Raw genomic sequence first — 15,257 nt, forward strand, 5'->3', positions numbered from 1 at the left:
CTCACATAACACCCAACGTCCGAATACTCCTCCATAAGGAGTGCTATACTAAAATCAACACGGCCTGAATAGAGCCCATATTCACATTCAAATCCATCCACAGACCTCAAACTGATTCTAATCGCACCGCACTAGGCTAATAACCCTTCATGGGTTCCATAATAACCCTCTTTTTCTTATAGCACACAAGAACAACCATCATAACCGAAATAAACCTCCAAAGTCCAAAACCCAATAAACTGAGTGCCCTCCATGCGTAAATTCTCAAATTAGTGATATTACCACAATCTTCACACTTGGTTTAAATCATCAATCAATCAAGTGACTACATGTCACACTTATACAATCTTCTCGTGAAGTGCGCTCCCACGACCTTCCGCACTAGATAACAAGTTTGCACATCCTCACCACCGGCCGTACAATGCTATAAACCAATCAAGAATCCACAAATACATACACGAAGCCTCCCGTACAAGGCACTGATCTCAGGTGACGCTGAAGACAATACCAACTTACTTTAAACTTCCAAACTCCTTTCCTGCTCATCTGAGCTCGCGACATCCTTGTCAACACCTAACCGCAAACTTGATCCTCACTTTCAAATTTCATACTGCTCACTGCACCTAACATGCCAATATACAATAGCACAAAAATTTATCATAACTCCTTGACCACTAATATGGTAAACACTTCATCACGTAGAAACTTTTTGCTTAACTCATTCTAAGAGAACCGTAGCAACACGCGAGCGAATCCTCATAACTGTAGAACATGCAAATCTTCAAGTAGTGGTCTCAACCACCATAACTCTTCTGGGATCCGCCTATACATAACATGCCATAATACTTGAATACTTCAAAAATAAAATCAATTACGGCGTCCGTCAAGCCTCACATGTATCGTCACAAATCACATGCATAACTCAATCGCACTGAAAGAACTGATCACTGTCACCAATATGCCAATTCAACCATGGCTAACCAACCTCACATTTTTCTAATTTATCCTTAGTCGCTTAGAAATAATACTAACTCCATTCAAAACATAATGAACTCAACCCGCACTCCTCCCGTGTGGCCTTGTATCATGAGATCATGTTGTCTCAAATCCCACAAACTATCTCATACCCTCCTTGTGCGCATATTTGCATTTTCATCTGATATACCCATCCTAAAAATCCCTTTATGAATCCGAAGTCATTCTCTCTCATTCCTCCAAAAGCTGTTCTACAAGTTGAAGATATCATAGAGCATTCCAAGCCTCCTTTCACAATCTGCTTTAAAAGCTCGATTCTTAACCATACTTATGGGCTCGAAATCATTAGGCACCACACTTAACTTTTGAATCCATTAGGACCGTTGTTGAGAGCTACCCACTCTGACTTGGTCTCGAATATAATCAACTTCACGAATCTTCTAGCACATGAACATCCTCTCGACGAAGCACCCGACCGAATTACTTTCCTTGAAACCTGCATCTATACAAGGCATTAAATCCTTAATTGTGACGACCCGAAGGGTCATCACCGTAGTTCTTCCTTGTTACGCGCTTTCGAAGCCTTGAAAACCTCGCTTTTAGTTGCCTCGATTGGCGTGCATAGTTCGGGCGCGTAGCCGAAAAGTTTTTATGTTAGAATATGTGAATTATGTGAAAAATTTGATGAATTTTGGTATTAATATGCATAATGTTGACTTCGGTCAACATTTTGGGTAAACGGACCCGGACTTGCGGAGGGTCCGTAGAAAAATATGGGACTTGGGCGTGTGCCCGGAATCAAATTCTGAGATCCCAAGCCCGAGAAATGAATTTTTGAAAGAAATTGTTTTCTGAAATTTGATATAAAAATTTGAAGTGAAAAAGAGTTAGAAAATATAGGTATCGGGCTCGTATTTTGGTTCTGACGCCCGGTACAAGTCTTAAATATGTGTTAAGCACTATCTGTAAAGTTTGGCTAAAAACGGACGTCATATGACGTGTTTCAGACTAAAAATGGAGAATTTGAGTTATGAAAGTTGAAGAAAGAAAATCATGTGTTTGAGGCTTGATCCTATGTATATGATGTTATTTTGGCGATTTGATCGCACGAGTAAGTCCGTAAGATGTTTTTAAGGTTGTGTGCATGTTTGGTTTGGAGCCCCGAGGGCTCGCGTGAGTTTTGAATGGGGCCCGGGAGGTCTTGGACTTAAGAAAATGCAGGTTCAGGTGTTGCAGACACCAGCGCGGCCGCGGTCATTTCCGCGCGGTCCGCCCTGGAGCTGCGCGGCCGCGATGCCTTTCTGTGCGGTCCGCGTGGCTGAGTCTGAGGGCTAAGGTTTCAGGTTAACCAGCGCGGCCGTGCACCAAAACAGTGCGGTCCGCGGTGGAAGGGTTCAGAAAAGCCCCAATTTTTCTCCCACTCGGCGCGGCCGCAACACATTTTTGTGCAGTCCGCGCCAGGTCCTCAAAAAGGTATACAAGTTCGGAAAATCTCAGTCATTTTTCACTTTTCAAAAACCCAAAACCTAAGAGGCGATTTTCCAAACAACTTTTCTTCTCCAAAACGATTTGATTTCTAACTTAATTTCTTTATTCCTTAACATCTTTTAACATAATTTCAACTTCAAATCAAAGATTTTCAAGGGTGAAATTGGGTGTTTTGGGTAGAACCTAGGTTTTCTACAAATTGAGAAGTTGGACCTCAATTTGGGGTCCGATTTAAAAATAAATCATATATTTGGATTCATGGGGGAATGGGTAACCGGGTTTTGGTCCGAACCTCGAGATTCGACCACGTGGGTCCGGGGGTATTTTTGACCTTTTTGGGAAAAACCTTGAAAAATCTATTTTCATGCATTGGGGATGATTCATTTAGTAATTATTAATGCGATTAAGTAACTTATGGCTAGATTCGAGCGGATTGGTGGTGGAATCAAGAGGTAAAGCTATACTAGAAGCGTGAGTTAAGTTTGGAGCATTCGAGGTAAGTGTTTGTTCTAACTTTGGCTTGAGGGAATAGGATTAGGATGTTATTTGCTACTTGCTAATGTGGAGTATGGTGTATAGGCATGGTAACGATTATCTATGCATCGGAGTCTAGCATGACTGTGAGTCTTAATTGCTTTTAATTCGAATAACGTGACACAACCTCCTTGTTTATTGATGAGTTTCATATAATGTGAACGGTTGAGGTAAAATTGTGATCAGTGTACTTTTGGAGCATTAGCTCGAACATGAATGTGTTAGTTGAGGAAGAATGGATTTAAAAAGAGAATGTGTTGTGATTACTCCCTTGCCGGGATGTGTAGACCGATATATATACTCTCCCTTGTTGGGATATTTTGGGCTGTTAGTTGTACCCTTGCCGGGTTAGAGTGATATGTTGTTGATTTCCCCTAATGGGACTCTCCTTACAAAATCAGATGTTTCAAATTATACTATGGGATCGTGTGGCACGCCGTCCACTTATATATGATATTATGGGATCGTGTGGCATGCCGTCCACTTGGTTATTGGCCTCCGTTGCCAGTGACATATTGTGCACTGTGATAAAGATGAAATGGGAACGGGTGGTATGCCTACCACGTGGTATATGGAAATAGGGATCGTGTGGCATGTCGTCCACCTATATATTGTTAAAAGGGATCGTGTGGCACGCCGTCCACCTATATATTGTTAAAAGGGATCGTGTGGCATGCCATCCACTTATATACTATATTATGGGATCGTGTGGCACGCTGTCCATTTATAAATGATATTATGGGATCGTGTGGCACGCCGTCCACTATATATATATCATGGAAACTGGAGTTTCTTCTGTTTATTTCCGATATTTCATTTTTATCTATTACTCCCCGATAGCATGTCCCCTCCCAGTTTTACTTTGTATTATCTTGTTATTGTTTTCTTGCACTTGTTGTATATATATCTGTACAGGTTAATTGTGGTAGGTACTGTCTAGCCTCGTCACTACTTCGCCGGGGTTAGGCCAGGCACTTACCAGCACATGGGGTCGGTTGTGCTGATGCTACACTCTGTGCATTTTTGTGCACAAATCAGGGAGCAGCTTACGGACTGTAGAAGTAGGACTGCTGGGAAGTCAGATATTACGATCTATATTATTGGATCGTGTGGCACGCCGTCCACTTATATATGATATTATGGGATCGTGTGGCACGCCGTCCACTTATATATGATATTATGGGATCGTGTGGCACGCCTTCCACTTATATATGATATTATGGGATCGTGTGGCACGTCGTCCACTTATATATGATATTACGGGATCGTGTGGCACGCCGTCCACTTATATATGATATTATGGGATCGTGTGGCAGGCCTCCCCTGAAGGGGTCTACTATATGAAGTCAGATATTATGAACTATATTATGGGATCGTGTGGCACGCCGTCCACTTATATATGATATTATGGGATCGTGTGGCACGCCATCCACTTATATATGATATTATGGGATCGTGTGGCACGCCGTCCACTTATATATGATATTATGGGATCGTGTGGCACGCCGTCCACTTATATATGATATTATGGGATCGTGTGGCACGTCGTCCAATTATATATGATATTATGGGATCGTGTGGCACGTCGTCCACTTATATATGATATTATGGGATCGTGTGGCAGGCCGTCCACTTATATATGATATTATGGGATCGTGTGGCACGCCGTCCACTTATATATGATATTATGGGATCGTGTGGCACGCCGTCCACTTATATATGATATTATGGGATCGTGTGGCATGCCGTCCACTTATATATGATATTATGGGATCGTGTGGCACGCCGTCCACTTATATATGATATTATGGGATCGTGTGGCACGCCGTCCACTTATATATGATATTATGGGATCGTGTGGCACGGCGTCCACTTATATATGATATTATGGGATCGTGTGGCACGCCGTCCACTTATATATGATATTATGGGATATATATATCATGGAAACCGGAGTTTCTTCTATTTATTTCCGATATTTCATTTTTATCTGTTACTCCCCGATAGCATGTCCCCTCCCAGTTTTACTTTGTATTATCTTGTTATTGTTTTCTTGCACTTGTTGTATATATATCTGTACAGGTTAATTGTGGTAGGTACTGTCTAGCCTCGTCACTACTTCGTCGGGGTTAGGCCAGGCATTTACCAGCACATGGGGTCGGTTGTGCTGATGCTACACTCTGTGCATTTTTGGTGCATAGATCAGGGAGCAGCTTATGGACCGCAGCAGTAGGACTTCTGGGAGCTATCTTCAGTCCAGGGACTCTCGAGGTAGCCTAGCTGGCGTTCGCAGGCCGAAGTCCCTTTCCATGTTTTTTGTTTGTTTATCTTGTATCAGACAAACATGATGTATTTTCCTTTCAGACATTGATTGTAGTATTCTGTAGTAGTCCGTGAGCTAATGACACCAGACTCTGGGTAACATTTCGGTTCAAACTTCCGCACTTTTGGTTCTCAGTTGCTTTAGATTTAAGTCTTCCGCTTAAATTTTGTCTCGTTTATTATATTGTTTGGAAGGAAGCAGGAAAAATGTTTTATATATTTGGCTTGCCTATCTCCGATAGTAGGCGCCATCACGACACCCGATGGTGGGAAATCCGGGTCGTGACAAGTTGGTATCAGAGCACTAGGTTACTTAGGTCTCACAACTCATGAACAACTTGGTAGAATCTGAGAGATCGGTACAGAGACGTCTGTATTTATCCCGCAGAGGCTACTGAGTTAGGAAAGCTTCACTTTGTTCATTCCTGTCGTGCGATTCAGATTCTCAAGTATTGATCGTCCTCCTACTCTGTTCTTTCGTAGATGGTTAGAACACGTGCTTCCTCTTCTACCGCGCAGCAGCCCGAGCCCCCAGCTTCTATCAGGGGCAGAGGGTGAGGCCGTGCCAGAGGCCGAGGCCGAGGCAGAGCTCAGCCCCGAGTAGCAGTCCCAGAGGTGGAGCCTCGTACTAACTATGACGAGGAGGTTCCAGCTCCAGCAGCTCCATTGGGCCCAGCTCAGGTCCCAGAGGGTTTCATAGCCACTCCAGTGCTTCAGGACGCTTTGGTCCGACTGGTAGGCTTTATGTAGGGCATTTCTAGGGCGGGTTTGCTTCTCGTAGCTCCAGCCACATCTCAGGCTGGGGGAGGAGTTCAGACTCCCGATACTCGTACTACAGAGCCGGTAGCTCCTCAGGCTCAGGTTCCAGCAGTTCAGCCGATCCGTGTTCAGATGGCCATGAGTGCCGGTAGTGAGATTTCATTTCAAGAGGCGGCAGATGCTGCCCGCCGGATAGAGATGGCACTTGCTCAGGGAGGTGGTCATGGGTCTGATAAGAGGCCCCGTTATTCTGGTAGATTCAGTGGTACCTCGTCTGGATGTAGGGATTCTTATGGTAGAGGTCATCCTCCGAAATCGCGATTCCGAGGTCGTTTACTAAAAAATTCAATCTTAGTCAATTCTTCCAACTTAAGGCTTTCGAAATGGGAATTCTCTTCCCAATCAACTCCGAGATTTCCGGAATTTAATTCTAGCCACGCGTACAAGTCATAATACTTGAAGTGAAGTTGTTCATGGCCTCAAACTGCTGAACGACGTACTAGAGCTCAAAACGACCAGTCGAGTCGTTACAGAACAGTTACGATTGCCAATTATAACGTTACATTAAATGTCATTAATTGTCCATAATAACTCCATTATGGAAGAAAAGAAACGTATTGCTTAGAAATAGCTATAAAAGGTGAGGAATAAACATTTGTAAGGACACAAAATACTATTGGAATACACTAATTTACTTTACTTTTTAACCAACTATTGTTTACATCAATTATTCTTATTTCTATTTGATTATCAGTAACCCGAGTTTTTCTAATAACAAGCTTTAACCGAAATTTCTATTTTTTGGTTAAACAAATTGGTTCCGGTGTCGGGAATCTGATAATCATTTGCTTTCCAAATCGACTCTTTTATCAAAAACAATCATGTCGAATGTCAACGACAATAACCAACACAATTTACCACTCCAAGAAGACCCACAACATCAACTGAACGAACAAGATGATAGAACTCCACCTCCTTCACCACAACATTCTCTGCGACAATCACGAGAGGGGACTCCTAATAGATCTGAATCGAATGAAAATGACAGACTTGAAAATGATCAAGCTATCGATGAAGCTCTTAAAAAATTAATCACTCAACAAGTTAGCAATGCTCTCCAGGCTTTTACCAGCTAGTTGCCGGCTGCACCGCCAACACCAACTCCAAACAACAACATTTTGGAAAATCCTCATTCTGGACTCGTTAACTCAGGCAGTGGCGAAACTCCCAGCGAATCTCGTGATGGAGAACCAGGTAACACAGTTAATTCTGATTTACAAAATTTAGTATTAACTTTGCAGAAATAGCTCAAGGAGCAAAGCAACCGCATAGAGCAAATACCTGAAGTACCACCTGTAATCAAGGGAATATATATGGACAAATATTCACAACAATATTGGAAGCCAAGTGTTGCTTCTCTACCAATTCCGAAGAAAATCAAGATGCCCGAAATTCCGAAATACGATGGAACAACTGATCCACGAGACCACGTAACTGCATTCACAACTGGTGTAAAGGGAAACGACTTGACCAAGCAAGAAATTGAATCAGTATTGGTCAAAATATTCGGATAAACACTCACTAAGGGAGCATTAACATGGTACTCTCATTTACTCGAAAATTCTATAGATTCTTTTGTTGAGCTTGCAGATTCATTTATCAAAGAACACTCGGGAGCTCAAAAACTTGAAAAAAGAATGGAGGATATTTTCAAAATAATGTAAGGAGATACAGAGCTACTTAGAGAATTCGTAGACAGATTCCAGCGTGAGAGGATGATGTTGCCACGCGTACCTGATAACCAGGCAGCTATGGCGTTTGCTAGTAATCTAAATGAGAAAAGTTCAGAAGCCACGAGATGACTCAAGGAAAGTCTACGTAAATTCCCAGTAACGACTTGGAATGATGTTTACAACAGATACAACACTAAGCTGCGGATAGAAGAGAATACCATCACTCAGTCTCGAAAAGAGGAAAGGGTAAGTTCAAGACGCGCTGAAACTGAAAAAAGGTCCAGTAAAAATAGGTATGAGCCCTACATGGGACCAGCAGAAAGAGAACCGCGTTTAAAGCAGGATAACTCAAGGTACGATCATGGATCGAGAGATAGAGAGTCAGGTTCATCATCAAGGTTCAGAAAAGAGCGAAACACACGAGAGACGTGAGATGATGATAGAAGCTCAAAGGCAAAGATCGACGGTTACAAATTTTAATGTTAGCACATCAAAGTTAGTAGCAGTATAAAGAAGCATGGGAGATAAGGTGTGATGGCCAAATGAAATAAGATCAAACCCGAATAGGCAAAATCCTGATTTTTGGTGTGAGTTTCATAACGATCACGGTCACAAAACGATAGATTGTAGATTGCTGCAAGGTGAAGTTGAACATGTATTAAAGTAAGGGTATCTAACCGAATTGTTTAGTGAAAAAGGTAAGCAAGCATATATGAAAAACATGCAGGAACCCCCTAAACCCCTTCACAAAAAACGACAGTTAATGTCATAAGCGAAGGAGAAGAAATTAATAGCGTAACGTATACGACAACCAAGAAAGTTTCAAAAGTTACAGTCACACAGGGGAAGCGAGTTCAATAGATTTTGGAAGAAGAAAGTATTACATTTGATGATGCAAATGCAGATGGCGTGTTAACCCCACACAATGACGCACTGGTAATATCTTTACTTATACATGACACTAATGTGAAACGAGTTTTGATTGATCTAGGTAGCTCCGTGAATATCATTCTGCTAAGAGTGATAAACGAAATGCAAGCTGAAGATAAGCTAATACCCAAGGCGCACACCTTATCTGGTTTTGACAACTCGAGCATCGTAATAAAAGGGGAGATAATACTCACCACATTCGCATAAGGAGTTGTCAAAGACACGAAATTTCAGGTGGTAGAGATGGACATGACTTACAATATGATTCTCGGTAGACCATGGATTCACGAAATAGATGTTGTTCCATCTACCCTACATCAAGTTATCAAGTTTCCATCATAATGGGGGATACGTCAAATCCGTGGTGACCAACAAGCTTCGTGATGTATTAATTCCGTGGCAGATTCAAATGTAAAGAGTGATGAAAAATAGGAATCACATAATACAGTTGAGGATGCATCAACACCAACCTCAACTGAGTGGGGCAAACAGATGTAGATTCGAGGCCCGATACTATTCAGGAACCAAAAGAAAATTAAAATATCAAAACAACGATCGAGGAACTAAAAGCTGTGGCGCTATTTGAGCATTGGCCAGACAGAAAAGTCTATATTGGAACAAACCTCAGCTCGAAAATGAAATGTAAGATAATTGAATTTTTAAAAGCTAACGCAGATTGTTTTACTTGGTCCCATTCAGACATGACAGGTATACCACCGAAGGTAATGACTCACAAATTAAATAAAGACTCATCATACCCACCTGTCAAGCAAAAGAAAAGGAAGCAAGGCTCATTAAAAAACCAGGTGATTCAAGATGAGGTGCATAAACTTTTAAAAATTGGGTCTATCCGCGAGGTAAAGTATCCAGATTGGTTAGATAATAATGTGGTAGTACCTAAAAAGAATGGTAAGTGGCGAGTTTGTGTAGATTATACTGACCTGAATAAAGCTTGCCCTAAAGATTCTTTTCCATTACCGCATATAAATCAATTAATTGATGCTACTGCAAGGCACGAATTGTTAAGTTTTTTAGATGCCTATTCAGGGTATAATCAGATTAAAATGGATCCTCTAGATGAAGAAAAAACTTCTTTCATCATAGACAGTGGGGACTTACTTTTACAAAGTCATGCCGTTCGGTTTGAAAAATGTTGGGGCCACATACCAAAGGCTAGTGACCAAAATGTTCCAGGAACATTTAGGCAAAACCATGGAGGTGTATATAGATGATATGTTCGTCAAATCACAACAAATAGGAGACCATATTCAACACTTAATTGATACGTTTCAAATTCTTCGCAAATTCAACATGAGGTTAAATCCTGAGAAATATGCATTTGGCGTCTCATCAGGTAAGTTTTTGGGATTTCTTGTTTATAACTGTGGCATTGAAGTAAATCCTGCACAGATTAAAGCCATCGAAGAAATTTCGGACATACTCACGAGCAAAAAAGAAGTTCAAAGGCTGACATGAAGAATAGCAGCCTTAGGCAGGTTTATTTCCAAATCATCAGAAAAATGCTTCAAATTCTTTTAAGCTTTAAAAAAGCATAACCAATTTGAATGGTCTGAAGAATGCCAATAAGCACCTAAGAATTTAAAGTCATACCTGTCAAATCCACCACTGTTAGCCCAACCAAAAGATGGGGAGAAATTGCTTGTCTACCTTGCAGTTTCAGAAGTGGCGGTAAGTGCAGTATTAGTTCGAGAAGATCAAGGTAAACAGTCACCAATTTATTATGTTAGCAAATCTTTGCTAGATGCTGAGACTCAATATCCTTATTTAGAGAAACTTGCGTTAGTCTTTATTATGGTATCTAGGAAATTAAAACCTTATTTCCAATATCACCCTATTTATGTGGTAACCGCCTACCTCTTACGTAATATATTACATAAACAGGAGTTATCTGGTAGATTAGCCAAGTGGGCTATAGAACTAAGCGAATATGACATTATATGTCAACCTAGAATTGCAATAAAATCACAAGTTTTAGCAAATTTTGTGGCAGATTTTAGCCAAGGGATACAGTTAGAAGCAGAAAAAGAACTACAGGTATTTAACGGATCTAATCCAGGAACATGGACCTTATTAACTGACGGTTCATCAAATGTAAAAGGAGCAGGTCTGGTCATTGTCTTGGTACCACCTACGGGTGAAACCATAAGACAAGCAAAAACGTGCCATCCAATTACTAATAATGAGGCAGAATATGAAGTTGTGATTGCAGGTTTAGAGTTGGCACGAGATCTCGGAATAGAGCAGGTAATAATCAAAAGCGACTCGTAGCTTATTGTTAACCAAATGTAGGGGACTTATACAGCCATAGAGGCGAGGATGTAGCAATTACCTGGAAAAGGCACGGGATTTGGTTAGGCAATTTTAAACTTGGAAAGTCATGCAAATACTGAGGGAACAAAATGTCGAGGCAGACGCCCTAGCTAATCTTGTATCTACTGCGGAAGTAACAAACGGAGAGAATGCTTCTGTAATTCATTTGTTTCATTCAGTACTCGATCAAGACAACAATGAGGTAAATTACAATAATCTAACTTGGGATTGGAGGAACGAAATTGTCAATTTTTTGCAGCATGGGATTTTACCTGAGGATAAGAGAAAAGCTCAATCACATCGCAAAAATGTTGCTCGCTACTGTTTAAAGAAAAGAAATCTCTATCGAAAATGTTCGGTGGTCCTCTAGAAAGATGCCTCGAGCCTTCTCAAACAAAGTACGTGATGAGAGAAATACACGAGGGACATTGTGGAAATCATGCTGGAGGAAGATCTTTGGTAAAAACCATGATTAGAGCCGGCTATTATTGGCCAAAAATGGAAGAAGACGCGGAAATTTTTGTAGCAAAGTGCAACAAGTGTCAAAGATATGGAAACAACATACATCGACCAACTGAATTATTACATCCGGTCGTTGCACCATGGCCTTTTATGAAGTGGGGGATGGATATTATAGGTCCACTACCACAAGCCAAAGGCAAGGTAAGATTTTTACTAGTACTCATTGACTATTTTACTAAGTGGGTAGAAGCGGGAACTTTCAAACAGGTACGAGAAAAAGAAGTCAGAGACTTCATATGGCAGAACATCATATGCCGATTTAGGGTACCAAAAGAAATCGTATGTGATAATGACCCACAATTTATCGGTGCACAAATCACAGAATTTTTCCAAAGTTGACAAATTAAAAGGATTACTTCAACTCCTTACCATCCGATGGGTAATGGACAAGCTAAATCAACAAATAAAGTTATTATCAATAACTTGAAGAAGAGACTGGAAGAATCTAAAGGTAATTGGCCGAAGGTGCTACCTGGAGTATTATGGGCTTACCGAACAACAGCAAAAACAAGTACGGGGGAAATACCATTTTCACTTGTGTTTGGAGCTGAAGCCTTAATTCCAGTCGAGACAGGGGAACCGAGTACGAGATATACTCAAGCTACTGAAGAATCGAATGAAGAAGAGATGCGGGTAAACCTGGATTTACTTGAAGAAAGAAGGGAAAATGCATTAATAAGAATGGCAACACAAAAACAAGTCATTGAGCGGTATTACAATCATAAAGCCCGCCTCAGATACTTCAAGATTGGGGACTACGTACTCAAGAAAATTTTCCAATCCACAAGGGCTGCCAATGCAGGTAAGTTAAGTCCAACTTGGGAAGGTCCTTATAAGGTTCATGGTATTGCAGGAAAAGGAGCATACGAGCTCGAAACGTTGGATGGCAAGATTTTACCTTCAAACTAGAATGTTGTTCACCTGAAGAAATACTACTTCTAAGGAAAAGAAATACCTACGGGCAGTTATCCTCATTAATAACTTTTATTTTTGAATTATTAAAATTTTACTAACGATTTTAGATGATAGGCAAAAAGCTAGAATGCGCTAAATGATGAATTACGACCCGAAAGACACGTGGAAAGAACATAATTCCCGGTCTAGGGTTACAACTATTCTGATGGAAATTTAAATGGGTTAAGAAGTCTTCATCTAAAATCATACCTCCGAGTCCCGTATGTTTTTCCTTTTCAGAAAAAGGACTGCATGGAAGGAATAATCAAGTGCTCGAGATTTCATACTTCAAAGCTCAAACACTTGGGGGACTATACAATATACATATGATACATGTATAAAGAAGGCAAAGAAGACTGAAAACAATTAAAGTTCAAGTCAAGCCCAAAAGTCTACTCATCAAATATACCAAGTTCAGAGAAAAGTCACGAGCCAATAACACAAGCCAATCAAAAAACCTTCATATAGATTTCAAAATCTTATGATGTCTAGGTTACGGGCAGTATTTAGCCATGGGTCATAAAAACCCTTGGATTTTCTTTCTTTTTTGCAAATCTTTTGTAAAGAAAATAGTTACGAAAAAGTAATAGAAGATATTTAAATACATGTAAACTATTATTTAAACTTGACAAAGTTCAAATGAAAACTTTATCAAAGTTATTTCAAGAAACATGTGTGTTCCTATTTCTTTTTCCGTATATTTACACCATTATGAAGTTGAGATATCTTCTTCATTAAGTGTCGTATATAAAAGGGTCCTCTTTTATAATTTCATGTTTGATTGAAAGATCCATGAAGTTAGCAAAGCATTTTATAAAAAAAAATACAAAAAGGGTAAGACAAAAACCCACGAATTAAAAAACAAGACCTTGAATTTATATATAAAAAAATAAAACAAGGCAAAAAAAAAGAGAAAAGCAAAAGCTCAAGACAATTAAGTTGAAGCGAAAACTTTATAATATTAAGTTTAGACCAAGTATGAACTTAGTCATAAACTGATTGTCATTTTTTACAAAATGCCCCAAAAAGGCCTGGGGACTTGTCATTACCAAAAACTTAACCCCCAAATGGGACCAGGGATAAAACCACAAATTCCACCAAGAAAAAAAAGAGGAGTCAAACTTCATAAACTTTCACTGTGGAGTAGAAGAAGAGTCTAAAGAGGCATCATCAGCAACATAGGGCTCGGTTTGATCTGAAAAAGCTGGGACATCCACCGCGCCTATATTAGCTTCAACATACTCAGGAGTATCAACCATGGGAGAAGGAAAACTTTGGCCTTGCTGAGTTTTCTCAATGGTTTCCTTTATCTTAGCTAACTCAGCAGCCAAATTAAAACCCTCTTGGCTAGCCTCTACTAGGGTATCATGGCGTGTGTTTAAAATAGCCCAACTCACTTCAATAATAGTTTTGTCCTCAAGAACCTCATAATCTCTTTCCCATTGGTCAATCTCATTCTTGAGCTCTTCCTTCTCGGCCAAAGCAACATCATAAGAAGATTGCAAAGGGGCAAGTGAACTCTCCAAAAATCTGACCTTATCAGAAGACACACGAAGGTCTTCTTGGGTCTGGGTGAGTGTCTAAACAAGTTCACCTACATAAACTTCTTTTTCGTTCAACAAGGCCTTCAATCCTTTAATCTCTTCGCTAGCTTTGGATAGTTGCTCAGAAAATGATGTCTCAAGGAGATTTTTATCCTTGTCAGCTTGATTGGAAGAAGCTTTCTCAACTGCTAGCTCCGATGCCATGACTCTTAGCTGCTGCTCTAAGGTACACTTGCTTTCTTCCAAAAGTTCCACCTTAAGCTGAAGACTTTCATATTGCTCTTTCCATTTGTTTGCTTCAATTTGATAATCATGCATTAACTGCTCCGTATGAGAAACCCTCTTCATCATCTCTGTGCCAATGAGATTGATCTAAAAAAGAAGAAAAGGGCTAAGAACCTTGGTAAAAGGAGAATGGAATAAAGCGTAAAAAGAAGCAAATACCTTCAGTGACGATTGCACTATATCATTCATCCAAGTCAAAGAACTATGACTTTCTAGCTTGGACTTTTTGACTGGACCAATCAAGGGCTTCAACCATACGTCAGCCCGACCTGACATTTTCAAAAGATTACCATCGACACGGACCTCAATGGTAATCTGCTTCATCCTTCCACTTCCACTTGAAGAACCAATCACAGTACGGGGAATGGTAGTAGTGGGGACTGTAGAGGAAGTCATAACAGCTTGGGGCAGAGCAGAAACAGTAGCGATAACAACTGGCAAAGAACGCACCACAGGGACAGACATGGTAAATGAGTCAAGGGGTACTTCGTCAGAAACTAAATCCAAATTTTCACTGTCAAACCCACGAGAAAAAAGCTGTTCATCAGAGTCACGAGCTGCCGCAGGAGTATCGTCGTCCGAACTCACCAAGGTGGCTTCAACAGGCTCGGTCATGGGAACAGAACGGGGATGAGTTGCTTCATCATCTGAAAAGACTCATCTTTTGGCCCACGGTCTTTTAACCAAGGAACTTCCATCTTGTTCCTCTTCCTCATCAGAATCCTAGGTCGCATCAGCCTTCCTTTTCGATGACGAACTCAAGATTATCTCTTGAGCTCTTTCCAAAGAAACTCTGGAAGCCACAATTGCATCAGCACTTACACCATGTGTGGGAAACCCTGATAAAAAGAAGGGTCAAATAAATTCTAAGGGAAAGGTG

At 40.5% G+C, this 15,257-nt stretch overlaps 1 protein-coding gene across 1 annotated transcript; it reads left to right on the plus strand.

Moving 5' to 3' along the window:
* The first annotated feature begins 10,052 nt into the window (after positions 1-10,052).
* Positions 10,053-11,442, plus strand: LOC138873981 (uncharacterized). Its single transcript, XM_070152478.1, has 4 exons — positions 10,053-10,095; positions 10,417-10,556; positions 10,644-11,006; positions 11,332-11,442. The coding sequence occupies exons 1-4, from the start codon at positions 10,053-10,055 to the stop codon at positions 11,440-11,442; spliced, it is 657 nt and encodes a 218-aa protein (XP_070008579.1).
* The last annotated feature ends 3,815 nt before the right edge of the window (positions 11,443-15,257 follow it).

The sequence above is a fragment of the Nicotiana sylvestris genome, chromosome 7 (genome assembly GCF_000393655.2).
Source record: "Nicotiana sylvestris chromosome 7, ASM39365v2, whole genome shotgun sequence".
In the NCBI taxonomy this organism is placed as follows: Eukaryota; Viridiplantae; Streptophyta; class Magnoliopsida; order Solanales; family Solanaceae; genus Nicotiana; species Nicotiana sylvestris.